At 27.6% G+C, this 27,348-nt stretch overlaps 4 protein-coding genes and 1 long non-coding RNA gene across 8 annotated transcripts; 3 read left to right on the plus strand and 2 right to left on the minus strand.

Moving 5' to 3' along the window:
* The first annotated feature begins 2,667 nt into the window (after positions 1-2,667).
* LOC107162979 (uncharacterized) lies at positions 2,668-7,211 on the plus strand. Of its 2 annotated transcripts, XM_015510183.2 has the most exons (11): positions 2,668-2,930; positions 3,002-3,094; positions 3,465-3,890; positions 4,494-4,891; positions 4,959-5,182; positions 5,301-5,445; positions 5,513-5,692; positions 5,890-6,085; positions 6,172-6,339; positions 6,437-6,645; positions 6,724-7,211. In XM_015510183.2, the coding sequence occupies exons 3-11, from the start codon at positions 3,471-3,473 to the stop codon at positions 6,851-6,853; spliced, it is 2,070 nt and encodes a 689-aa protein (XP_015365669.2). In that variant the 5' UTR covers positions 2,668-2,930; positions 3,002-3,094; positions 3,465-3,470; the 3' UTR covers positions 6,854-7,211. The 2 variants fall into 2 exon arrangements, with proteins under 2 accessions (XP_015365669.2, XP_089084535.1); XM_089228409.1 differs by having other exon boundaries at positions 2,668-3,094.
* On the minus strand, positions 5,629-9,588 carry LOC149054966 (uncharacterized). Its single transcript, XR_016191896.1, has 4 exons — positions 9,345-9,588; positions 8,386-8,469; positions 8,117-8,288; positions 5,629-5,724 (listed from the first exon to the last, which is right to left on the minus strand). It is a non-coding gene; the product is annotated as an uncharacterized LOC149054966 (long non-coding RNA).
* Positions 9,589-9,687: 99 nt separating this feature from the next.
* On the plus strand, positions 9,688-12,943 carry LOC107162975 (M-phase inducer phosphatase 3-like). 3 transcript variants are annotated; one of them, XM_015510179.2, is made up of 9 exons: positions 9,688-10,057; positions 10,160-10,292; positions 10,456-10,571; positions 10,645-10,780; positions 10,852-10,983; positions 11,051-11,348; positions 11,430-11,598; positions 11,661-11,846; positions 12,415-12,943. In XM_015510179.2, exons 1-9 carry the CDS (start codon positions 9,972-9,974, stop codon positions 12,632-12,634), a joined length of 1,476 nt encoding a protein of 491 aa, XP_015365665.2. In that variant the 5' UTR covers positions 9,688-9,971; the 3' UTR covers positions 12,635-12,943. The 3 variants fall into 3 exon arrangements, with proteins under 3 accessions (XP_015365665.2, XP_089084536.1, XP_089084537.1); XM_089228410.1 differs by having other exon boundaries at positions 9,689-10,057; positions 10,155-10,292; XM_089228411.1 differs by lacking the exon at positions 9,688-10,057 and having other exon boundaries at positions 10,184-10,284.
* A 4,105-nt stretch (positions 12,944-17,048) lies between these two features.
* Positions 17,049-18,917, plus strand: LOC107162985 (flavin reductase (NADPH)). The gene is made up of 4 exons (XM_015510191.2): positions 17,049-17,389; positions 17,955-18,119; positions 18,216-18,305; positions 18,381-18,917. Exons 1-4 carry the CDS (start codon positions 17,317-17,319, stop codon positions 18,668-18,670), a joined length of 618 nt encoding a protein of 205 aa, XP_015365677.1. The 5' UTR covers positions 17,049-17,316; the 3' UTR covers positions 18,671-18,917.
* Positions 18,864-27,069, minus strand: Srp72 (signal recognition particle 72). Its single transcript, XM_015510190.2, has 12 exons — positions 26,729-27,069; positions 26,560-26,674; positions 26,363-26,500; positions 26,007-26,124; positions 25,736-25,932; positions 24,798-25,068; positions 24,469-24,678; positions 23,114-23,275; positions 22,867-23,025; positions 21,977-22,122; positions 20,210-20,416; positions 18,864-19,046 (listed from the first exon to the last, which is right to left on the minus strand). Exons 1-12 carry the CDS (start codon positions 26,823-26,825, stop codon positions 18,926-18,928), a joined length of 1,941 nt encoding a protein of 646 aa, XP_015365676.2. The 5' UTR covers positions 26,826-27,069; the 3' UTR covers positions 18,864-18,925.
* Between the last annotated feature and the right edge of the window lie 279 nt (positions 27,070-27,348).

Below are 27,348 nucleotides of genomic sequence, written 5' to 3' on the forward strand. Positions count from 1 at the left end.
ACTTTTGCGTAAAAATTCCCATTTTTCTGTCATTTTTTTTTTCTTTTTCTCGATTTTTTTGAAAGCTATTGGAAAATGTTTACTTTTGACCTCTATAATGCACCAAGGATATTCACTTTTACATCGGAAACCACCCTCAAAATTTGAAATTTAAGCATTATTACACAGCCACAAAAAAAAAAAAAAATAACACACATCATTGTAAAATCAATACATTCATCACTTCATCGTCCAGAATCTAAAATTGAATTCTAAGCAGAGGTAGATAATTGTATGCCTTCAATAGTAATACCAAACGATTAACTAATAACTAAAATATTAACTATTAGAACAAATTATAAATTTTGTTGGTAAGTACTAAATTAAAACAAATATAATTCAGATTTTAGGATCTTACCTTGGGCGACTTAAACATTGTAGTTTTTATTATACCTTGCCATTTATTAATTTTAATTTTGGATTTGTAGCCCTTTCGACATCCAGGAACAAAATAGTTTCTGGACATTTTATATAATTATATTAATGTACTTACTACAAAGTACAACTCACGGATAATAATAATAGGTATTATATTTTAATTCGTTCTACAAGAACATAATATTTTACATTTTATTCTTGCGAGTTGTGATAAGACGCAATCATTGATATTATATTGCCTATATATAGATATAATATATATTACAAAATTTGAATGCATGTTTTAAAACAACTATATCTCTTTTTATAGAAGTCGTATATTACTAGAAACACATATATTCGATCGAGGACAATTTGGTCTTAAAATAACGTACCATAGTAATTATTCATAAGTTTCGTAATTTAGATTATAATATTAAAAAACCAATAATTTCCCTATGCTGTACATGTAAAACGACATCACTACTGTCCGACGCGCATTCTGACGGAATGCGATAATTTCGGACCACTTTTAGATGCACAGTTCGGCGTCCTTCCTCTAATGTTCATGAAATATATATTATAATTATATTTTATATAATCTGTGGTATTATCTTCGGCTGTTATTAGTTTACCAGGCCACTTGGGGGACCAACTACAGAGTAGTTAAAATTGACCTCTTCTGTTTTGTAGAAAAACCTACCGCGGATATTGATGGTTGATCTATTTACAGAATCGAGAATATGATGATATTCGAGTCAAAATGGTCGTAATTAATGATTACTTTTGTTATTGGTTTTGGTAGGTACTAAACAGTAAACGACAATTTTTACTTTATTTTGCGTTTTATATGTTAATTTTGTGTTACGTTAAAATGTCTAAAATAACAACATTACATCTACTGTCCGTTACTGTATACTACTAAAATTGGATTTTGTAATATAAATGTTGCTTGATGTGCTTAAAAATAAATAATTAACATCAAAATGGATATAATATGTTAATTCATTGTAATAAATTGAATTTTTATATAAAAATATAGAACATGGTAAATTTATTTAATAAACAGTAGGTAATTGGGGGGGGGGGGGACAAAGCCCTCCACGGATCTGTATTATGAAGATTGTCTAGACCCTCCCCATGACAAATTCCTAAATACGCCACTGAATGATTGTAATAACTAATCTTATATAATTGTTAATTGTCAAACGTCAGCCAGTGGCCTTTGCTGCCGAGGCTAAAGTTGCGATTCCTATAACGCGTCAGACGCGTGCGATTCTAATAAAAAAAAATTATAATAATAATAAATTATTCAAATTCATTCATAATGTTAGTGTTGTTATTCAAAAGCATTTGATAATTTTATAGTTATAACCTACGCACGCCAATAGCAGTTAGCAGTTAGTTTAGCACTGAGCAGACGTTATGCTCAGCTTGTGCGTGTTCTCGTGCGGACGCGCTTAAATGCGGAAGGTTCTCAAATAGGTATATTTTAAAATCAATTTGGAGTCTATCATAACGTGACCATAATTTTTTTTCTTCAAAGGGCGGGACCCCTGTACATTTTAATAAGAAAACCATATAATTAGACTTTTAGTGTTTTACAGTATATATAAAATATGTATGTAAACGTCATAATATACTGTTAACTGTATAGGTACAGTATAAATGTATGATTGTGATCAATAAATACCTATACCTACCACATGTCGACTTTTCTTAAAGCGGGACATTTTTAGGTTCTTTGTGGACAGCGGGAGTGCGGGACACTTATCTCGAAAGCCGGACGTATGGTCACGTTAGTCCATCATTACAGCCAGGTCGTGTAACTATCCCACACAAACAGTTTTTGCTATGACGTTGACCATAAGTCATAACATATTTTGTAAAGACGATGACAACACGCAGACTGGTTTAGCGTCCTCTCAAATAATTTATTCTTGATTAATAATTTTTATATAGTTCTCGGTACCCGAGTCTCGACATCACGGCCGGACAATAATGGCAAACTTATTGTGAACAATATTGTAAATATCCGTTCACTTGGAATATCCTCGTAATATTATTATTAGCACCGGCCACTTCCTGTATATTATTATTACTATTGCCGTCACAACAATTAATAATATTATTATGCTCACCAGTCACCATTGAACCGCACTCGACCGTATTTACCAAGTTGTCCAAATTCTAATTTTAAATTAGGTATTCAGCATTTTCATATCGGCGTGCGTATAGATAATAATAATATGTCAACAACTTCAGTATGATCCTACGCATGTTTCCCACTTTTTTCCCGCATGTTACGATCTTACGCCACTCATTGGTCGCATATTATAACCATATAAAGTATCGGAGATTGGACGATTGGAGAACCTAAAACAGGGAAAAGCATAAACAAGATTCAGATACTGAAATACAACAAATACGTATTGTTGTTGAATAACATTCTATTAAGTTGATATACCTTTGATTTGCCATGGCGTACAGCCACTCGCTTGATACTAGAAATCTTTAAGAATCAAAGCTCAAAGGTGATACTTATTTGATATTTCAGTTATTTGAGTTATTTCTCAGTTTCTCATATATTATTACTTTTTGCCAGTTCACGTGATACGCAATCATATAATAGGCCTATGTACGTAATACACTGCGAAACGTTAGAGTGACTACATGCGAGGAAGGTGTGGCATCGAACGTAAGTACTTACAAGAATATTACAAAATGTTAAGCATTAAATGTTTAAATATTTTTCACCGTTACTAAAAACGTTGTAAGATGCAAAAAATATAAATAATATTTTTTTTTCGGGTTACATGTATTGTGTTAAGTTGAAACCATTGTTCCCCATTGAGCCAAAACTTAAACAGTTAACTTAAAATAGCTTTAACTTTGAAACCAAGATTGACAGCCAAATTCTTTAACCATAAATCTCAATACCTATACTAAAATACATCCAAAAAATTGTTAAAAATCAGGATCCTTTGTAAAGGTGTACACCTATTTATTGTAGGTAGTCAATATCATTCATTGGTTCAATATATTTAATATTGTTTTTTTTGTTTTAGGTTAAAATGTTTACTTATAAAAATCATAAAATTGAACAATCACAAACTCCATCAAATAGAAAACGTAAATTATTTTCTATCGACGATTTGGATGAAAATATCTCTCCATCTAAAGTGTATGATCTTGAACATGCTTTTCCTGAAACATCTTTTAAAATGAATTCAACTAAATTAAGTCCTACTCTAAATGAAAAATTTGAAAGTCTTATTTCGAAATCAAAGAATGACCATTTATGTTTATCATCAATTGCCACTATGGATTCTTCAAATTCTCAACCAATTGAACAAAATACCATTACACCGTTAAAATCAAAACATGTTGGAGGAGATGAAAATATTTTAAAGGAAAACTTAAGTTTAAATGAAATCCAGAATAACAAGGCTGAATATGAAGTAAAAGCTTCATGTTCTTATGATTATAAAAAGGTAAGAATTTAAATTGTGTATTACTTATTCAATAAATCTTTAATTTAAAGGTAGATGCATCGGTAAAGTTTAAACCATTTCACTAAAACACATTCAATTATTGAAATCCTCTAAATTCCGAATTGAATTCTCCCCCTTCCACTCATTGGTAATCCACCATGATACCATAAGCACAATTTATTGTGCACAAAATAATTTGCATAAATAATTAACATCACACATTTACAAAAAAAACAAATGGCTAGGTATTTTTCATTGCTTCATCACACTCTTCATACCTAATAATAAAGGTTAACTATGCTATAAGATGCAAATTAACGGTTTAATTTTTACTCAATAATACCCTAAACCCAGGGGTGTCCAACTGCGGCCCGTGGTCAATTTTGATGCAGCCCTCTCTTAAATTTAAAAACCATTAATTAATTGTATACATAGCCATATAGGTATAATTTATTAATATAACAAAAAAAAATGCATGTATAAAAAAATCTGCTTATTATTTGCAATAATAAAATTATAAAAAAATGTATTGTTATATTATAGAATATAATTAATTTTTTTTTTTATTTTACAATTTAAAATACTCAAAATATTTACTAACAGATGTCACACGAAGATTTTTGTGTTGATCGAGTTACCCGCTCACATTATAATCCAAAAGTAAAAACAGAACCATTCAAAGATAGTAAGACAACGAGTAAAAAAAGACCTAGATCTATCAGCCGAGAAAAAAAAACTAAAATAAATTTGTTTCCTGATGTTAAATCGTCATTGAAGAAGGAGTCTACAGATATAAAATTATGTAAAAAAGAAGAGAAAAGTAATTCAACTAAAAAGAATGTTGCTAAAAAAACCAAAACTCCTAAACAATCTTCTTTGAAAAAAAATACTTGGACAGAATACATGAATCAAAACAAACCTAAACGCATTCTATTGGAACAAGACAGTAACAGAAAATTTTTTAAGTCCAAAGTGATTCATAATGATACACCAAATAAGAAGTAAGAGTTTTTTAATTTGGTACTAATTCAAATTGTAATGTTGTTATTTTTGAATAATATGTTTTAGAAAAGAAAATGACTTTAACTTTAAAGTTATAAATTGGAATGATGAAAATAGAAATGGTTCTAGAGTTGAAGTCAAGGAGTCAAATTTAAATAAAATACTCAATGACAGCAAAATGGATGAAAATGGACAACATATAAATAAGTCAATAGAATTATTGGATGATAGCCATCTAACAGATTTATATAGTCCATTACAGACTCCTGCATTTAAAACAAATCATGAAGGTATAGAATAATCCATTGTTTTACAAATTTAAATTTAATTTGAAAAAATTAAAATGAAAAACCATAATGAATTTTATGTATTTATTGTCTTAACTTATTTAAATAATTGTTTGTTAAGATCCAAAATGTATGAATGAAGATGTCCAAATTCATAGCTCTATTGTAAGATCAGTTTCAATTAAAGATGTGTATGGTTTTAATGAGAACTATAATGAAAATAAATGTCCTTCTGCTTATTCTTCACCAGCTGCTTATCTAAAAGAGTAAGCATTCAAAGTTATTTAAAAACAAAACACTTATTATAATTATATTATATATATATTTTTTTAGAGCATCAAATTCTTCAATTGTTTCCAATAGTACGTTCATAGACAAACCATCTGATACTTCAATTGATAAAACCATATCAGAATTTTCTGTTGATGCTTCAGTTCTTGTAAATGAATCTTCACAAACTAACTTGTTCCCAATTTTCATAAATGAAACTCCTCCACGTAGTCACATTATTCGGTAATTGTATACAAATTCAATTGTTTCACTGTCTTAAAAAATTATATTGTTAATTATTCATATTAATCTAATTATACATCAGATCTCGGCTATTAAGTAATAATAACCTTAGAAGTCAAAATATTAAAACTTCTAAAAATGTTATACATATGTGTATATAAAATAATAAATACATATTAAATATTAATATTAATTAGTTCTAGTGAAAAAAAGAGTTCAGTGAGAAAAGGAAGAAAAATTATTGATAATACTCAATACCAGATTTATGCAGGACAAAAGAAATTTGGTGGTTTTCTGTGTAAAGAATGTGGTCTTTATTATTCAAGAGGAGAACCAGAAGATGAAGCAGAACATGACAACTATCATAAAGCCAAGGATATTTTTAAGTATAAGGTATGCTTGTTCAATCAAATTTGTTCCATTTCTAATATAAAATTAATAAATATTAACTAAGAGATTATTATAAAAATGTACTTTAGAGCTCAAAAAATGAAAAAGTAATTTTTAAAGATATTGATGAACGCATAGTTGTTATATCTGGATCGGATTCTAAAATATTATGTTCAAAAGCTTTAGAAGTTATGTTATATGTTGATAAAGAACTTGGCTGTTATACACAACATTCTGTTTTACCCACAACTAAAAAAGTACACATTTTATTATATCTAGCCATAATAGTAACTGCATTAAAAATTACAATATTTTAATAAATGTAACATTATATTCTACTTATATACATTTCAGGTTCATTTGTATATAAAAAAAAGACAAGTAATTGGATGCCTAGTAATAGATCTCATATCGCAAGCTAACCGTAATATAGAGACTGAAACAGAAGATGTGGTTGTTGTATCTGAAGAATCTTATCCTGTGAAAGCAGGTGTCAACAGTATATGGACGAAATTGGATTGCCGTAATACTGGAATTGCAACCAAACTGCTTGACTATTTCCGGTAGGTTTTAAATCATTAAAAATATAATGAATACTTTGTGTGCAAATAGTTGTTAAAACTGGCCCATTGTTGTTTTAGTAAGAACTATGCATTTGGTCATATATTGGCAATTGATGAAATAGCATTCACAGTGCCTACACGCTCCGGCAAACAATTTATTAAAAAGTATACTAACAGAAACGATTTTTTGGTTTATACTGGATGGTAATTATTGCAGTTTGTCATTCTTCAGATAATATAAATTTTTTGATTATTATAGTATTATGTAGTATTTCTTAGCAGAGTTAAATAAGATCAATATAAGTACTATTGAAAAGTAATTTATTTTTGTTATACATGAGTTTTTTTTCTTTTGGACCAATTGTTATTATTTACATTTTGTTTCTTACAAAGTTCTTCAATAAGAAAATAAAAGCTTATCTTAGCTTCTATCATTTTGTTTTCATAAAAATAAAAATAATATTTAAATGTTTTTGAATTTATACAAAGTTTGTCAAAGGTGTGGCTTAAAAAATTATTATTTATATAAAAATTTATACTTTGGAAATATATTAAACTAAAGTTAATAGTGTTATTTATTTTTATTTAATTATCTGATATAATATGTAGTTACATCTTATTTTTATGCATCCATTGTCATTGAAATATTTAGTATCAGTGGCGCCCAACCCTACTATTAGGTGTAGCGGTCACTACACCTTGAAAATAAGGAGTGGATAGGTATAATAACTTGAAATATGTTCATTATTATTTATTAATTATTGTATTTGTTGCCAGTTGGTACCTATTTACTTATATTATCAATTAAAATATGATAAAATGTGTACAATAATATAGTTTTGAGTTTCTGAGAGGGTGGGTAAAATTATTTCTTGTTACACCTGAAAAATTTACTTCCGGCGCCACTACTTAGTATTAAGGTGTAAGCATTATTTACCAAAGAAATTAAAAAAAGTCCAGAAATGCAAAACACTCGTGGGTGGGTTATAGAACTGAGTCATAGACAAATAATGATTAATGCTGATTTAAAATCAGATATACGTATTTATAGGAGTAATGAAATGTTAAATGTAATTTTGACAAATGCCACTATTTTTAGTTCTTCCTTCGCATAAATCATACTTCTTAGTTTATTACCCTACACTATTTTATTTTGACAGTTATCAGTATTTCAATTTATTAGGTACCAATGTATTATTAATAATATTAATTAATCATTTTAACGATATATCCGTAACTACTGGAGCACTCTCATCATTTATATTTTAGTACAGCGCTGTAATTTTAATGATTATCAGTATTTTCACTCATATCCCAGCGGTTACTCCTCTAGTAGTATTAATTTTATTTCCCTCATATTTATATTTTAGTACAGCACTACAGCCAACTAAATTGAATATGATTTCGAACAGCTTTCAAAAGAAAGGTATTTAAAATTATATTATGAAATTTATATGAATCCTTGTAATACCTTGTTCAGTTAATTCTTCTGATAATACAACAGTGTCTACAACAATATTAGGTTCTCGTACAGTCGTACTTCATTTACATTTTCTGAAGAACTGAAAACCTCTCAGTTAAAAAATAATCTTTCGGGCTCATGATACAGACGACATTATTGCATAATACGTACGGCGGCATACCTAATATAATATTTCATTTAATATCAATAATTCAATAAATAAATAACATTAACATTATTTGGATAATTGGATAAATAATATTTTAGCAAGTTATTACCAAACCAATTTCTCTTGATTGGAGTTCAGTCCCAAAGGTCAGAATGCGGTAATGTGGTTGAGCTAATTTCGTTTTCGTCAGAGCCTTAACCACAATAGATTTAATTTAATCTTGTCAAGTATTATTAATATAAATAATAACATTAACGTGTTTTATATACCTTTTTTATTGGTAACAGTATAATTCGTAATGACGTACATTATAATTTTACTCGCTAATAACTATTGGACAGTCCCTACCGATCGTACAAGTGTGCACTACGAGTCTACAATTTTAACGTGTGTAGTGTGTGAACACTACGGTATACAAAACAAAAATTACATGCCAGCTACTAGAAAATATGAGTACTCGTATTTCCTGAATTTTGTTGTTTGATTTGATTGCATTGTTAAATTATTATACTTACATTTATATACATATTTTATGTAACACATTGCTTTTTATAAAATAGTAATGCATACAATTTTAGTTGAAAGCAGTAAAATTAAGCGCGTAATCCGAAATTTTACAAACAATATGGCCTGCTTATGATCATTAACAGTATACGTGTAAAATACTAATATAATATAATATAAATGCTGAGTATGCAACAAATCTATTTTGTGCTTTAACGGCTGAATTACGAAATAGAAATTGTGTTTTCAAAGCGAGAATGTTATTATACATGCGTTAATTTTTTTTTTTTTAAATTGAAAAAGTAACAATCCCAAAATTACTATTTTTAATTAAGCCCAACGCAAACGCACACCATTTTTTAGAGAATATTTACTGCGTGTCCACTCCTCTTCCACTATAAATAAATTTCACTAATAGAGACACCCCCTTCCATTGACTTAGTGACTTTTCCAGTAACTACCTTTTCCAATCGAAGCGACGTAGTGATGGATATATTTTACTTAGAACATAGTACGAGAAGAAGAATCTAAAAAATAATTATTTTATAAATTTATTATAGTTACCTATTAGTTACTAGTTTACTACTATTTATTCTCGTGGACACAAAGTTTGCAAAGTCTTACTCCACTGGGTGTTCATTCATCCATTGGACTTGACTATTAGTCTGTTTGGACACAAAAAACATCCTAACACATAATATAAGATCCCGTACCCTATGGTGATTTAATTATTATTTCAATTAAAAGTGATTTGATTTTAATATTTGGCAACACTGACATTCACAACCATGGTCGATAGAATCTGGTATTCTGGTGCATTGCGAATGCATAATAATACAATTGTCAATTGAATAATTCACTTTTCCGGATTCGCAATGTAAGACACGAACTAAAGTACTTATCTAATTATACACATCATAATTAATAAACCTATTTTTAAAATTATCCAATATACGAGAGTATTGACGTGTTGTATACACGGTTATATTATAGTTTATTTTAAACCACGATTATATAACACCATTAATTATGAAAAACAGAATAAAATAAATCGATTTAGATAAATTTACTGATTAAGTTAAATCTGGATTCGTGGAATGTGAGTACCTACTTAATATGATCTAAAGTGGGTACCGACTACCGAGTGCATACTGCATATTTTAAATCATAATCCCGATTATAAAAAAAGTGATGGTGTATACAACGTTGAGCGTATACGGATTTCCCATTTTCATTTTAATAAAATATCGTGATTTAAACGGCTCATCAAATATCTGGTAAATAATATTCCAAACAGTTGTTTATACTCCGCTTTAAATATTTTCATGACTTGGTTTCTTAATTTAATTAATTTTGTATTATATTGTTGAAAAGATTAGTCAGATAAAATTCAAAAACATTATCGAAAGTCAAAAAATGATGAACAGTCCAGTTGAGAAAGAAAACTTAACTAAGTGTATGGATACGATGGTCTTTGAATCAATTTTATCACCATCTCAATCAAGTTCGACAGTAATTTTATTTTTTAATATCTGTTTAAACTTTTATTTTAATAAGTTATCTGTAGTAGCTATCTAAGAATTCAATTTGTAAATAATACTAACCTAATGAAATTATATTTTTAATATATTTTTACTGGATTAGTAAATATTTGTTATGTTATATTAATTTGTAGTTCATGATGCACAGTCCTATTACAAGTGGTCGTCCACCATTAGAAGATTATGATCTTAATTTACAAGACAGTGGTTTTTTTTCGGAGCTCTCTGAAGATTCCAGGTCATCAACTGGGTATTTTCCTGAAATCAGTAATTTAACTTTTATTTTATTTTCAACTGAATAATATATTTTATTGTGTATGAAGATTTGAACCCAAAACTGTAATTGAAAAGAAAAATTCATCATTAAATGTTTCATGGTCAGATTCAATTGTTAGCCATAATGGAATCCCAGAAATAGATGATCTATTTCTAGACAATGTTAATTCTCCAGCAATATTGGTAAATTATAACCAAGAATACATTATATTTTAATACTATAATTTATAATTATTTATAATTGATGATTGAAGTCACAAGATTCACTTCCGGGTGAATTTAAAACTTTGATTGATGGAGATATTTGTGCCTTACATTCGCCAATAATTAAACCTATTGTCAGACGAAGAAATTTTAAATATGATTCAGTGACAGCTCTGAAAGTTGTAAGTAATTATTTCACTAATTCGTTACATTTTTTTTCAATTTATCATTGTATTTTTTTACAAATAGGATTTTGATTTTGGAGATATTAATAACACTAATATTGTTGTGAAAAAACGTAAATTATTTAATGAATTTGAGTGTCCTTCTGAGAAATCAATTGTATGTAAAAGGTTAAAGCCTAATTTTGATCTTAAAATATCATTTGATTCTCCAAGAATAGACATAAGAAATACTTCTTTAACTGCTCCTGTATTGCACAAAAAAACTACACTATTTGATTATGGGTTTTTCAAAAATAATGTTTCCAAGCTCCAAAGGTCACTCTCAACTAATGAAGCCACAATAAAAGCTGCATTTGAGAAAGGTGAGTAATATACTATTATATTTAAAATTAAACAATACAATTTTTTTTTCTTCTAAAAATATTATTCTTTTATTTTCTCAGAGGATAATGCATCAAATTTAATTGGTGACTTCAGTCAATCATTTATATTGCCTTTGTTATCACTTGGTCGTCATGCAGATCTCCGTAGCATATCTCCTGATACATTAGCTCATTTATTGGAGGGCTCATTCAATGATTGCATCGACTCCTATCTTATAATAGATTGCAGGTAATTCAAATATAAATATTTATAGTAAGTAAAATTATGTTTTGTATTTGTTTAATTTATAGATATCCCTATGAGTATGAAGGTGGTCACATTAGAGGTGCAATCAACATATTTACCAAAGAGCAACTATTTAAAAATTTTATTGAAAACAAATTGGGTAAAAAATTTCAAAAAACTGATAAAGTTAATGCAAAGAGAAATGTTTTGATATTTCACTGTGAATTTTCATCGGAAAGAGGTCCAAACCTGTGAGTAGAATTTAATGTATTTAATTTTTTATTATTTTTTATAATAGACTTTAAATGATGTTATATCTTAATAGATTTTATATTTTATATTTTGAGTATATTCAACTTTACAACAGTTAAAAAAAGCAAATACATAATATTCCAACTTAGAATAACTTTAGTTTATATTCTTAAAATATTATGTGGATTATATTAAACTCTTTAAAGTCCTAAAATTTCAGTCTTCAATAATCATGATTTCTTTTCAGTAATATTATTTTGTAGTTTTTAACTATTAAAAAATATTAAAAATAATTTGCTACTAGACTTAAATGCACCAGTGGTTTTATTTGTTTTTAAGTTTTAAGGTTTTATTATTCTTATTATTGAAAAATATAGTTGTATCAATTAAAAAAATCTAAAATTTAATCCACTAAACTCATGTAACACAATTATTGAAATGGTTATAATATTTTATACTGTTAAACTGCTAATTAAATATTATAATTGAGCTGTAACGCATGTATTACATTGTTTTTAAAGTAAACTTAAAAATCAATATTCTGTTTTTTTTTTTTTGGTTTTGTAGATCACGATACCTACGTAATGTAGATAGGCAAAAGAACGGTATGCGCTATCCTTACTTGGACTATCCAGAAATGTATTTGCTTGATGGTGGGTACTGTAAATATTACAGTCAACACAGGCGTTTATGTGTTCCGCCTAGCTATCGTTCAATGTATGATCCTGCCCATATCTCAGAACTAAGAAAGTTTAGGTCCAAATCTAAGACATTGGGTTTCAATTAATTGCTTTTATGTAATTAATTGTTGAGATTTTTTGTGTTTTAAATTTTATTCTTTTAATCATCAAACCAATTTTTTTCTATTTTAAAACTTATGTTTGAAGTATTAAATTACATCCAATTTTGTATAATATGTACATTTTGTAGTGTTGTATTGTACTATTTCTTAATGCAATGTGTTTTTTTGTATAACATTAAACCAAAAAAAAAAAAACCATGTTAGTCAGTGCGGAAACACAGAAAAAAAATATTGTACGATTAATTTTATTATTACTATGCATTTTTAAAATAAGTATCTAAAAATGAATGAAAATCTATTGAATGTTTTAATTGTTTTGTATTGTATTCTATGATTTCTATGTTTTTATGAGTAGTTTTGAAGTAAAATGTTACTTTAAAATTTAACTCTTAGTAAAGCTAAGTATTTCAAAAAAATTATTATTTAATTAGTTAAATTTTTTTCGTGATCTGTCTGAAAAATTAATAACTATACATTAATTTTAACATTTTTATCCATGTCATTGGCTATTAGTTGCAGCTTTATATTATAATAATTTTTAAACAGTTTATTTACCAATTCATTTAAGAGAGCATTAAGTTAAAACTATCTTATAGGTTAAATTTTATAATTTTAAACATTATGAACATTTGTGCAAAAAAATGTGAATCCAGCAAATATATATATATTAATGTAAAAAGAAAAAAAAGCATAAATTGCTATAAAAACTCAAATCAGTCTTGAGACTGATACCAATATGGCAATACCTATTACATTCAAGATAAAAAAATAAACAAATTAAATTAATCGTATAAATATAATATATAGTGGTATGTTATCTATAAACGTAAATAACTATAACTACTATTCTGAACTCAAAATAAAAAAAGCGGGTAAGTCGTGTATGTCACTCTGCTGTACAGTAGGTTACAAGTGGGTTACTGTAATGGATGGAATTAAATTTGAATCCAATGATATTATATCATTGTATACGAAAAACGATTCTGAGCGAAGACGGTTTATCTGTCTAGGATATATTATAGATTATTAAAAATTTTCAAATCTTAGTTTTAAAAAGAAAAATTTTTATGAATTTCTAGTTTGAAATAATTTGCGAATTTTCGTGATTTTTACATATGTTGTCAAAATTCAAACTTTGAATGCTTGTAAAAAAAAAATGGTGACTATATATTCATTTTATTTTGCCACTTCTATTGTAAAAATATGTTAGGAGCCTTGTATTAAATTTTCGAATCTTAGAATTAAAAAGAAAAACTTTTATGAATTTCTATCTAAGATAATTTGAACATTGCCGTAATTTTTACGTATTTAGTCAAAATTTGAACTTTAAATGCTTATTAAAAAAAATTGTGCCTTCGAATTTTTAATATTTTTTAACTTCTATTATTACAATGTGTTAGAAGCCTTGTATTAAATTTTCAAGCTTTTCTATCGAACAAATAAATTTTTATCGATATTTATAGAAAAAAAAGCTAATAAAGTTGAAAAATTAAAATGTCAGTAAACAGCTCAAAACAAATCTAAATATTTTGAAAATTTTATCAAATATATAACACGCCTATATAAACATTCAGTCAAAATTTCAAGTATCTGCGGTAATTTGTTTTAGAGTTACACCAAAATAAGGAAATCGCTAAAAGTGAAAATCCAATGTTGTAAAAATTTAAATTTCAAATGCTCATAAAAATTTAATTTGAATTTCCGGTGGAATTTTTATTTATGATAAAGATTGAAAAACTTGTAAGGAATCTTGTATTAAATTTTTAAATCTTAGATTTAAAAAGAAAATTTTTTATGAATTTCTAGCTTAAAATAATTTGTGAATTTTCGTGATTTTTACGTATTTTGTCAAAATTCAAACTTTGAATGCTTATAAAAAAAAATTGTGACTATGAATTTCTTTTATTTTTCAACTGCTATTGTAACAATATGTTAAGAACCTTTTATTAAATTGTCAAGCTTTTCTGCCTAACAAATAAATTTTTATCAATATTAATTTAAAAAAAGCTAATAATGATCGAAAATTTGAAAGGCCTATGAATAGTTCAACTTAAGTCGAAATTTTTTGAAAATTGCATGGTGGATAGAATATACTTATATAAACATTAGGTGAAAATTTCATGTATCTATGGTCATTTGTTTTAAAGTTACATCAAAAACCAAAATCGATTTTGTCGAAAAATGAGTGTGCGTAAAATTTCCCGTTTTTCCCTTAATTTTTAGTTTGTTTTTCTCAATTATTAAGAAAAGTATTAAGAATTTTTTACTTTTGACCTCCCAAAGTACCAACTAGATTCACTTTCGGATCGAACGAGGTACTGAAGTCAAAAGTCGAAGCATTTTTACTGCCCCAAAACGTGATGACAGACACAAAACAAAAAAAAAAAACACATCATGGTAAAATCAATACATTCATCACTCCGCTCAGAATCTAATAACTAAAATAAGACACTTTTGTCGTTCTCGCGCACCATTCAATTGGCAAACAAAATACTTATGTATTATATATAATATAATCAAAATGAAAAAACGTAAGTAAGTTGCTCGAAATAGAATAGAAAACTCAAAACATCGATATGTGCATCGACGCTATTCGGTCGGAATTGGATACCTATCTGAAAGAGAAATTATTTAAAATACCATAATATGGTAACGTAGCAATATGTACGATAGTTTATCCAAACTATTTTGAATATATACTATATTATATAGTGTTTGCAAGATGTTTAATAAGAAGGGATCGAAAGAATTCGCATTTTAAAGACCGGCTCACACAGGATTTCTTGTATCGGTAAACGAAAATCTAATATTTTTACTCGTATTTTTATTATTATAACAGTTGTTGACCTTCATGGTTGTAAAAGATAAAATAGTTATAATAATATTGGTTATTAACTCATGTCGTTACTGAATTACAGACATACCGTGTAGAATATGTGGTGAGCAAACTCGCATAGCACAAATAATTTAAAAAGAGTTTAAAATATTTTACATGCCATTATGCCAATAGGTCGCTATCTATATCATTGGTACACTATACCTATATAATACCTATTTGTATAATACGTGATTTTCCATCGTCAAAATAAATATTAATAATTCACAAAGATAATATGAATCATAGTAAGGTAAGTATATTTTTTTCAAATAAACTAAATGTTAAGTTAATTTTAAAAAAATGATACGTTTCGATGATATGAAAATTTATAAAATTATAGTATTAAAATAAAATGCAAAAAACAAAAATATTATACTGTATTGAAGTGGCCATTAACAAGTCATCGACATTAATTTCAAAAAAAATTAACAATTTCCAAAATTTGTATTATAATCATATTATTCGTATTAATCTCGACTTAGATGCCAAATTTGGACGGTCAAAATACGCTCCTATAAGTCCTATACTCTTTTAAAATCTAATTAACATAATCATGCCTTGAAAAACGATTTTCTATTTTGTCCCTACTTATAATCTTATAAGATTTTGAAAATTTTTTTTCTTTTGGTAAACATATGTAGCTTACCGATGTCGTGAACAGTCTAGATAAATTTTTTAAATCGGATCGGAAAATTAAAAAACAAGTAGGTAAAATAGGTATAATATATTATATTGAGATGGCCGTCAACAAGTGTCACTATTAACTGAATCAATAATTTCGAATTTTTCTTTACGCTGAGTCGCTGAGACGACCAGAGATCCTCAAATCTCTGTACCTATTTGACAGTGTGACGATCACACATCATATCATATAATTATTATAAAAAGTATTTTAGGACGTTGACGGTCCTTCTGGTTAATCAACACGTAGCGTCGTAGTCACGCGTATATTTTACTTGCACGCAGCCATCGATGGTATTCTACAGATTCTATAGTAATTATTGACACACGTCCAATTAAGGAGTATTATCGCAGAATTATAATTACAAAAATATTTTAGTCGTTTGATATTATTGTGTCTACAATCGCGTCTCACGAACTCGCAAGACTTCATAATAATATGATGTGTCTATTCACAGGTCAGTACAGGTAAACAATTTAAGCGGTCGGAATCGTAGATAAATAGACAATAAAGAGTGGATTGGTAGGTCATTATTTATTATTAGCACATAAGTTCTCAAGTAAACTTAATAATATGAAGGTGCCTTGTTTTTCCTTGTCGTGTGTTATGTTATCTATGGGCGGCTACGATATCTATATTGTTCAGACACCTTTGAGAGACAAACAAAAGTACAGGAGTGGCAGCTGAGCACCGGCGTAGTCTATCCATTCCTTACTATAATAATACTACGGTCGGAACTATTTTTTTTTTTATAAAAATATTAAACGACAGGCAAAAAAATTACATAATTGCAAACACGATGATAACATTGATAACACCGGTGCCGTGTCGGGCGTGAAGTACGCGAAGTGATAAGAGTATAAAAAAAAAAAACCGTCGGACGACCGGATGCATATCGTTAAAACGAAACGTGATTATTATTATTAATTTTTTCTCTACGGTCAAACTCGTCATAGGTACCTATTAATATTTTCGATTCCGTCAACTCATCGTTTAATCGTCAATCTGTTCGTCGACGTCCTTGTTACAGCTCTCGTTCACAGCCGTCGGTGTCAGTACATCAAGCGGTGGTCGTCCCGTAGTTATTCGTCACCGACGTCTGAGAGAATGAAGAAAATCGCGATTTTCGGTGCCACCGGCATGACAGGACTGTGCACCGTCGAAGCCGCTCTGAAACAAGGTAAGACAATAGTCGTCGAGAACAGTGCCGTACTAAACAGCAAACGTTTGGGGCAGCCAACACTTTTAAAATAATATGCTTCCGTGAAGCAGCTTCACTTCCTCCGATAAGCACAAATAGGAGCCCCGACTATGAGGCTAAAATCAATAAAAACATTATTGTGACATTTTTTTCCATATTACCTTTTAAACACGGCAGTTCGCGATGATTGGAAATTGATGAAATTTAGTTATGACAAAAATTTATTATCTGGCTTAAGCCCTCAAAATCTAAAACTCTATTTAGGCCTTCCACCCATCCTTATAACATATTGCAATTTAAAACCTAAATTGAAATGCTCCTTTTTTAACTAAAGTTTAAACCGTTGAAAGGATGGCTATATATAGTGAATATTTTTGGGGCAGCAATATAATTCTCTTGTGATCCCATAAAAATGTTTGCGGTAGCGACCGCTACCCCACTGATCTAGAATATTGCAAAGCTGATGGTTTTCCAATATTGTTTGTTCGAAGATTAGTAAAAACATGTCTGACGTGGTATTAAAAAAAAAACTTAAACTGTGCAGGTCTAGAAGTCAGGGCTCTAATTAGGGATCCCAGTCGTATGCCCGAAGAACTTCGCAAGCAAGTAGAAGTGGTTACTGGCGATGTTCTGGTCAAAGAAGACGTGGACAAGGTAGTCGAGGGCAGAGATGCGATTGTCGTGACTTTGGGAACCAGAAATGACTTGGGTAAGATGATATTATTTAATAAAACAATTTGATGTACCTATAAAGTTAAGTTGTGATTAATTTTATATTTGTATAGTTATGAAATTAATTTTGCAGCTCCTACCACAATAATGTCCGATGGGCTGAGAAACATATTGTCATCGATGGAAAAGAACAATGTGAAAATTGTATCAGTGTGCTTATCTAGTAATAATTGTTTATACAATTTAATAATGTTACACACTTGTTTGATTGTACTAGTTAACACTATGTTAATTTCAGCCTTTTTATTCTACGATAAGCCCAAAGTGCCAGCAATGTTCCATGGCATCAACGACGATCACGAGCGGATGCTGCATTTACTACAGGCGACTGAATCTCTGAACTGGATTGCAGTGATGCCACCACACATTGGCAGTACTCCGTCAGGCGATTACAGTGTGGAAGTCGGCTCATCGCCTGGCCGTGCCATATCCAAATACGATCTCGGAAAGTTTATGATTGAATGTTTGTCTAACCCTGATTACTATAAACAGAAATGTGGTTTGGCAACCAAAGTACCAGCTCCCTGAATCAAAAATGTTGAAGAAAAAAGGTGGTTTTAGGAAATTAATGTGTAACACAATGGAATCAAAGTCTTAGAGCCAAATGTTAATCTATAAAATTATAGTCACTCAATATGTTACGGGATAGATGAGAAAGTATTTAATATATTTTATATTAAACAAATAATTTTGGATGGAATTTGATATTTATACTATAATATAATTATATATAATGTTATATTATATTCATATTTGTTTATTGGTTAATAACAAATTGTGTGTTTATTTTCCCTTCTTCTTCTTTTTGTATTGTCCTCCCTTTCGGTGTTGAAGCCTAGGAGCGTTTTCAGAAGCCACTTGAGCAGTCTGTGGTTTAGGTTGAGCCGCAATGTTTTTGATGTTGCTAAGAAAGATAATAATATATTCAATCATTTTTAGAATAGCACAAAAAAAATTTGTTAAAAATGGTTGAATTATGATGAAATTTACTTATTTCATTTTATCTTGATTTCGTGTTAGTCATTTAAAATTGTATGCAGTTATTATACATTAATAAAAGCCACTTAATTTCTTATACTTTTGGATATGAGCATACTTAAATTATTAATTTAAATGAAACACTTAATTTAATTCGATATACAGAGTGTATACCTTACAGTAATTTTTCTTTTGTAATTAATATACAGGGTGTCCTACAAGAATTTATCCATTGCAATATCTCACAAAATAATGTAGATATCAAAATTCTAGTTTTGTTATAATACTCTTAGAGATAAGAATTACAATTGCTTAATGTTTTAATTTATTTTAATGTTTTAGTAAAAATTTAAAAATATATTTTTCATTTAATTATTATTTATTTCCAAAAAAATTTACCATAGTCATTTTGTAGTTTATTTTTCTGAAAATATTAAAGTTTCAAAATGTTATCCTTATTAATTTCCTGATTTTTAATGTTTTTTCTAGTTTTGAAGAAATAAAATATGATTTAGTTTAGGCACTGAAAACGTTTGGCTGGCTGTACGAACACATGTGCAGCGTGGCGTTTTACATGTTTGATAACACTTTGGAGTTAAATAATTCAAAATATTTCTCAAAACTTAAATAAAATTAAAAATCCGGAAATTAACGAAAGTAAAATTTTAAGACTGTCAATATTTTCAGGAAAATAAATTACAAAATGGCTAGAGTGAATTGTTTGAAAATAATTAAATAAAAAAAATACATTTAATTAAGTTAAAATATGAAATAATAGTAGTTATTATCCCAGTTAGTCTTATTACAAAACCAGAATTTTGATATCTCCATTATTTCAGGAGATATCGCAATGGGTGAATTCTCACAGGACACTCTGAATATTATAATATGATAATTGCCTATTCAAACATATTTATAGATAGCCTTCAAACTTTTTTAATGCGTATAAGTACCTAATAAATTATGCCCAACTAATGGTCATAAATATTTATTAAGATTTGAAAAGTAATTGATGTGTAAATTGACGTGATGTGATGTGACCAATTAACGGTTGGTTGCAATTAAACACAAATTATAGTATATACTCACAATTGTTCACTTGACACGTTGCTGGCCCCTTGTGTTCCTTTACCGATGCCTGTTTCCTTGCTTCTCCTGTCCTTTTTCTTGCGATATCCAGTACGTTCGTGTCTTGGCAACCAACGTTCAGGATTAGGAGGCACATCAGGATTGAAATTTTTGGGCAGTATAATCTTTCTCTTCTTCTTACGTTTCTTCTCTACTTCTGTCTTGGAACTGTATAATAAATAAGACAGACATTAATACAAATAAAATAATAAAATATATTTTTAAAAATGGCTACGGATGGTGTATAGATCAAAAAGTAGTTATTCCCAGTGAATTAGTTTGCGAAAACTGTAAATTAATATAGCAGTAAGTGGTGTTATGATAAATATTTTATTTTTTTGTCATACATTATAATTTATATGAATACTATTTAGTGCAGAAGGTTTCATAGATAGGACATTTTATCTATTAGATAATCTAAGGATTGAATTTTCTGATTTTCTTGTTCCCTAAATCAAAAATTTATTAATAACATCAAATTCAATGATTCAATTAAATCATTTTCAAGTATTATAGATATAAAATTAATAGAACTTGTTTTTGTAGTTATATGTAATAATCAGGACTTAATTATAGCATTTTTTAATTGTTAAAGGATACAAATAAAAATAGATATAGAAATAGAATATATTTTTGTTCAATGCATTGTGGATTTCAAATATAAATTTTTTTAATATTATTTTTTACATGATTGAAATATTTTAGGTTTTTAGGGCTATTTAAGTTTTGGTGCTATTTTTTGCTAATTTGCATAATAAAGTTTTCATAAATATTATGTGGAAAAATAAAAATGTATAATTTATTTTCATTATATTTGGTTTGAATCCATAGGAAAAATTTAAATACCCACATTGTTGTTCATATTAAAATCTATTTAAAGTAGTCCAGCGAATAGTAAACAATAATGACTACATATATAATATATATTATGTCGTATATAAATATATTTTTAAATTGTGAACAGAATAAATTTAAATTTTTGCTATTTTTCATATCTATAGGGTATATTCCATTTATTTTTAGTGTTATAAAATCTGAGCCCTAGTAATAATAATTATTTTTATAAAAAAAAAAAACAAGATTAAATCATCTTTGTTAGTATGATAATAAAATAAATTCTATGAAGAACTTTTACTTTTTCTATATTTTGTTCATTGAAACGACTAAGACCTAAATGTCTTTGTTGATGTATAACTCGAGTAGACTGTAGGGAAATCATGTGATCTATTCATACTTATTATTTACAAAATGAGCTTCTAAGACCTATGTACATTCTCACTCGTCAATGAAGACACTTCATTTGATAATTCTGATCTGTTTTAATGTTTTTGTCTTTAATTACTATTAAAATATACTGTTATATAACTAATTTAACTGTACTAAATTAATATCATGTTTAATATTTTTGACTCTGTCACTGTATTACGTATAGTATTTATCAGTTATTTATTGTCCTACTATTATTCTAAAATTGTTGTATTGTTACTTTAATTCTAAAAGAGATAATAGTTTATTTGTATAAATAAAATAAAACAAACATATATCCACTTAATACATGATACTACTCCTCTTCTACAAGAGGAGACATGCGTGAAACTTCACTACCAGTGAAGTAGGACCTAGAAATAATAAATTAAATACGCAACTGAAAGAAAATTATAATTTTTTGAGTTAAATTGTATTTTCAATTTGTTGCTGATTGATAATTAGTTTCTACTTAATAATTACCCTGCAAAATCTGGTTTCAGTGTAGACTTTTTGATTAATTTAGATCCCATCATCCAGTTAGTATTCTCAAGTAAATCTATGTCAGTATCTTGAAGGTCCAATGGTGGAAGTTGCTTACTGTACATTTGAGCTTTTTCTGGGTCAAACTAAAAGTAAAGATTAATTACATTGTACATTTCTTAAGGAAATAAGTAATAACTTAAAAGTTAAAATAATAAAATTAGCAGTTATTTTTATTCAAGTTAATAATGAAAAAGAGTGTATTTTATACATTTTAATTATTGATAGAACATCTAATTTAGTTTAAAAATGACAAATTTGGTATTAAATAAAAATGTTTATGAAAAATATTAAAATGATTTAAAGTGAGTTTTCATTTAACTCATTAAATAGTAGTAGTATAAGAATATAACATATAATTGTTGGTCAAATGTGTCGTAATATGCACTATTATAGTATATAATAATATATTAATGTATGTTACGTTGATGTAATATAATTGTTTACAAAAACATATATCAATTTTTTTTTCTTATACGTTTTAAATATGTTCTTAAATACTGAGATATATCGCTCTCATAGTAAATTTATTGAAGTTGAGTGAAATGTTTTTAAAATTTGTTTATTCATTTGTTGTATCAACATTTTTCCACAGTTAGTTTTTTTTAAAGTTAGACATTTTATGTTCTCGCCTGCCTTTTCATCAAGTTAACACGAGGAAACAGAAAATACAAGGAGGGGACTACTTAATAATTTTATATTGTACAGAAGACAACTGTGATAAATACTTATATTTCAATCAAAAGAAAAACTAAATTTATTGTGAATTTCTTATTGAACAATGACACCTATAATGATTAATAAAAGTTAAAAATAAATATTTATCAAACCTGTGTGTAGGCGATGATAAGTTGCGCCAAAAATTTTTTATTATTAGGATTTAATTCAAGTAGTCGGGTCAAACGTTTAGCTGCTTCCTTTGGATCTTGTTCCCGTAAATGTAATTTTGCAAGTTGTTTCAATAGAATGGTTATCTTTGAGTTATCCACCTATTTAATATTTAAATTTTTAAATTTATATATTCCATTTTGAAAAATTGTGTTGAGTATTGAATAATAAAAAATAATAAAATGTTACCTCTTTTTGACTGTACCAAGACAAAGTGTCATTAAATAAGTCAGATGCCGCTTTAAAATTGTCAACATTTAAATATAGCGTTACAAGTGTGCTCACAATACCAAGTTTATACTTCAATTCACCAAGATTTTCCAGTAAAGTAATCGCTTCATTAGTGTTGTTCTAGAATAAAAAAAATAATAGCATTAAAAATCAGTAAGTAGTCATTATAAAAGAATATTTTGTAACATGAAATAATCAATTTTGTTAGAATAAAAAAAATATTTATGATATTTATATTATAGAGTAAATTTATTTTTATTTTAACTATATAAACTAAATCCTCTTAAAAAATAAAAAAAACTTAAGTATTGAAGGACATTATCTTAACATTTTATAATAAGTAGATCATAAATGACTACCTTTTTTAATGGTTTAAACTGCATAACTAGTTTTGTTATGGTCTTAAAGATGTTAGACTCCATAGAATTCAAAGAAATGATAAGTAATAATTTTAAGTTATCTCACAACTTATCATTATCATTGATAACTGTGTTAACCACATATAATTTATTATCTAATAATAATATTAATTAAATATATAATTCATAATTTAATATTTTTAAAAGTAGTAACCATAATATTATTTGTATAATAGCATGACCATCTGCTGTTACTTTAAGAGTATGTTAATGGGATATATATTCAGCACAAAACTAAAAATATATCACAACCACTTCTTTGTTTCTAATTTTAAACATGACTGTTTAAATTTTGTAAAAATAATCATTCCTAATAATCTTTTATTAGCTAAAATATTGAAAAAATCTTATCGAAAACATTTATTATTACTTGCCAGTCATTTTTGTGTTTTAGGTTATATTAATATAATTTGAACAAGGTTGACTACAAAATAACTGTTTGTCACATTATATCTGTATGAGTAAATTTTATTTTTAAGTTTTAAAATAAGCAATAATCAAATTATTGAACTAAAAGATTGAAATGTGACTAAATTTATAAAAAAAAAAACTAAATTAACAATTTTGGCTTAGCTCTATAAAACAAAAATAAAAAAATGTTAAGAAATTGTTATATATTAAAGATATGAAGCCTGTGTCTGTTTGAAAAGGTATATTATTGGAAATAGTTATGCCCATTAAGTTATAATATGAATATTAAAGTAGTACATTATTTTAAAAGAATAACCAACAGAAGTGTCTAGTTAGTAACTTGAAATATTTCAAGACAAAGGAACAATTAGTAATAATCATAAGACACTTAGTGAAATATAGACCAATAAGAATTAAAATATGAAATAAAAAAATTTACATTGGTTAGTTTTAAATTCTGATATCAATATTTAAACTTTATACCTCTAATAATAATAATTTTACAGCCACCAAAGTACAATTGAGTTTAGCAGTGGGATTTTCTTGTTTATATATAAACTTCTTCAATATATCAATAGCTTCAGAATTTTTGTTTTGACGCCATAACATTACTGCTTTTATTAGTATAATATCCTCAATTAGATCAGGATATTTCTTTTCAATGTTGTTACACAATTGAGTACACTGGTCTAACTAAAAATAAATAAATAAATAAAATATCTATAGTTTAAACATTGATTATAAATTTATAATCAATGGTTTAAAATATAATATATTTCACATATCTATGTGATTACTACTCAATTTATTACTTGATTAGTGATTAATGCAAAACGACAATGGTTTAACATGACTTTTTTCAACTGCCAGGTATTCAACTTGTGAGTTAATTCGTCAGACAATGTTGACTTGAGTTTTTTTTTTGAATCAAACACATTGTGTTCCCGATTTAATACTACCAAATTGTTTGAAGCAATGGCTAGAGATCCAATATCTTTTGGCTTGTACTTTAATACGTCAGTGTATTCAGATTGTGCTTCTTTGTCACGGCCTAATTTTTGTAAGCAATAAGCCCCTTGTACTCTGAAAGATAATGGATTAGTTTATGTCAAGTAAAAATCTATTTTACTAATACTATTAAACTAATTATGTTAAAATATATATTTACAAATTGTATTGAAATGAAAACAGATACATTTATAATTTACTGGTAACATATTAATTTTATGAAGAGCAAAAAACAAACTGTAATTATTTATTTCTAACATATTATATAATATAGTAATAAAATTGTAAAATTTAATTAGTTATATTGATGTCTATTTTTAGGAGATATAAATCTAATTTAAGTATAAAAGTATTGAAAAATTATATTTATTACTTAGAAATCAAAGTTATATTATAAACTTAAAAAAAAATCTTATTTTTACTTTTGTCATCTCCAAATAATGTACTTACTTCATTACTCTTTTTACATATGAACACTGTCATAATTAAATTATATTTTGAAATAGTATCTAAGTTTGAATAATAAATTTGTAATTTGTACATAGTTTCAACATCTAAGTGGTAAATTATTGAAATACTTAATTAAATTTAAAGGTTACACAGAAAATGTGTAACAAATTCATGTATGTAACTACATAATGTAGAAGAAGTTTATGTAGTGTCTTTTTCATGAAAAAACAATTTTACAAATTAAATGTGACATACATGACATTATGAAATAGCAAATTCAAAATATAATTACTTAATAGCTGTTAGCTCTTCTTGAATTTCTTCTTCTGTCGCTTCCTCCTCTTCCAATGTATTTCTACATGATTTGGCAGCCTGATCAAGTAAATCTTGAGCTTTTTCAATCTCTTTTCTTTCGATTAGTACACAGGCAACATTATACATAAATTCATAAGTGTTGTGCTGTTTAACCGTTGGAATGTCATATTTGTTCTATAAAAAAGATAAAAAATTAATTATTTTGAACTGAGTACCTACTAATTCATATAATTAACTAAGCAACTTACATCTCCTAACTTAGAAAGTTGAGAAATGACAGCTGTAAGATTTGATTCCCTTTCATTTGTAAAACTGTCTTTACTCTGTTTGATGATATCTCGATACACGTCAAAACATTCATTATACCTAAAATTATTAAGAACAATATAATTTAAATTACAAAATATATAACTTATGGACATTCTACACATATTAAAAGCATGACCAGTTATTATGGAAAAAAACTGGTTTTAGATAGTGAACTGGTCTTTTCTTTAGTGTGCTCCGATTTTTTCGATAAAGTCACAGATAGCTTAAATATATTTTTTCATAGTATACCATTAAGTGTTTATCATGAGCATAAGCTAAACATAAAATATCTTACCTTTCCAACTTATACAGAATTTGAGCTTTTAACTCCTTGAAACTGGGTGCAGGGTTAGGTTCTTCATTAATCAGTTCTAATGATTCTTCAGAGCGGTTCAAACGATACAAGCAATAAGCTTTTTCAAACGTAAATTTTCTAGAAAATTATAACACTCGATAAAGAATTTAGATGTGTGAAAATTGTAAACTATTTACTGTGACGCTTCATTTTTCAGTATGTAGTTATATGCGTCTTCGATCTGGTTCAGATGGATAAGGCACACGACTTTTGTTTGAACCAACGACAACTCTTCGGGAAACTGTGGTATATCTGAGAACAACGATAATTAAAATAAAATAAAAATCTATTACGATGACTACTCACGTTTCTCGACGAGTTTAATGATTCTTTTGTATTCTTCGGCCGAGTCCAATTTTTCGATTTCCGAATATACGGAATTCAAAATGGATATCTTGGACATGATCGCTGCAAAGCTATCTCTGCGCTTAAGGTTTATTTCAGACCAACATTAAATCACCACCGATTGGTTTGAGAGACAACAGTTTGTCTTGAAAACCTGCCGAATCTTACACTTTAAGTAAATATTGTGTAAACGATTTTCGTACTCGACACGTTATAGAACCTGTGAAAGTACTGCACTGGACTTGCATAATATTATTATTCAGAAATTAATAAATAATAATAGACAGCTGCAGCTTCTGCCTGATATTGTATATTTATTATCAATAAATTTCTACTTATTGTGATATCATATTTTTGATGACGTCTTATCACGTCATTCGGAGCGGTTGTTGCACTCTCACATACCGCTACCACGGTCGGTCATGTGCGAAACACGTCTCGTTTACCGCTCTTTTCAAAATCCATTTTTTCGTACAATATATTATTAAAATATCTGATATTCGACATAATTTGGAAAAAACCCACGTCCCAATCCATCAAGAGGTATTTTATCCGTCGGAAGAAAAGAAATCTGTTGGGAA

This window comes from Diuraphis noxia, unplaced genomic scaffold, assembly GCF_037042655.1.
Source record: "Diuraphis noxia isolate RWA-SAM2 unplaced genomic scaffold, SU_Dnox_SAM2 contig0005, whole genome shotgun sequence".
NCBI classification, from domain to species: domain Eukaryota; kingdom Metazoa; phylum Arthropoda; class Insecta; order Hemiptera; family Aphididae; genus Diuraphis; species Diuraphis noxia.

What these genes read in the sequence shown, in the direction of transcription:
- Srp72 (XM_015510190.2), bottom strand. Translation starts at nt 26,825, where the DNA reads ATGTCCAAGATATCCATTTTGAATTCCGTATATTCGGAAATCGAAAAA. An exon ending in CTGAAAAATGAAGCGTCACA is followed by an intron (nt 26,501 to 26,559) that starts GTAAATAGTTTA and finishes ATAATTTTCTAG; the next exon opens with AAAATTTACGTTTGAAAAAG. An exon ending in TTGCATTAATCACTAATCAA is followed by an intron (nt 24,679 to 24,797) that starts GTAATAAATTGA and finishes ATTTATTTTTAG; the next exon opens with TTAGACCAGTGTACTCAATT.
- LOC107162979 (XM_089228409.1), top strand. Translation starts at nt 3,471, where the DNA reads ATGTTTACTTATAAAAATCATAAAATTGAACAATCACAAACTCCATCA. An exon ending in AATGATACACCAAATAAGAA is followed by an intron (nt 4,892 to 4,958) that starts GTAAGAGTTTTT and finishes AATATGTTTTAG; the next exon opens with AAAAGAAAATGACTTTAACT. An exon ending in TTTTACCCACAACTAAAAAA is followed by an intron (nt 6,340 to 6,436) that starts GTACACATTTTA and finishes TATACATTTCAG; the next exon opens with GTTCATTTGTATATAAAAAA.
- LOC107162985 (XM_015510191.2), top strand. Translation starts at nt 17,317, where the DNA reads ATGAAGAAAATCGCGATTTTCGGTGCCACCGGCATGACAGGACTGTGC. An exon ending in CGAAGCCGCTCTGAAACAAG is followed by an intron (nt 17,390 to 17,954) that starts GTAAGACAATAG and finishes TAAACTGTGCAG; the next exon opens with GTCTAGAAGTCAGGGCTCTA. An exon ending in TGTATCAGTGTGCTTATCTA is followed by an intron (nt 18,306 to 18,380) that starts GTAATAATTGTT and finishes TGTTAATTTCAG; the next exon opens with CCTTTTTATTCTACGATAAG.
- LOC107162975 (XM_015510179.2), top strand. Translation starts at nt 9,972, where the DNA reads ATGGTGTATACAACGTTGAGCGTATACGGATTTCCCATTTTCATTTTA. An exon ending in AAAAGCTGCATTTGAGAAAG is followed by an intron (nt 11,349 to 11,429) that starts GTGAGTAATATA and finishes TTATTTTCTCAG; the next exon opens with AGGATAATGCATCAAATTTA. An exon ending in TCGGAAAGAGGTCCAAACCT is followed by an intron (nt 11,847 to 12,414) that starts GTGAGTAGAATT and finishes TTGGTTTTGTAG; the next exon opens with ATCACGATACCTACGTAATG.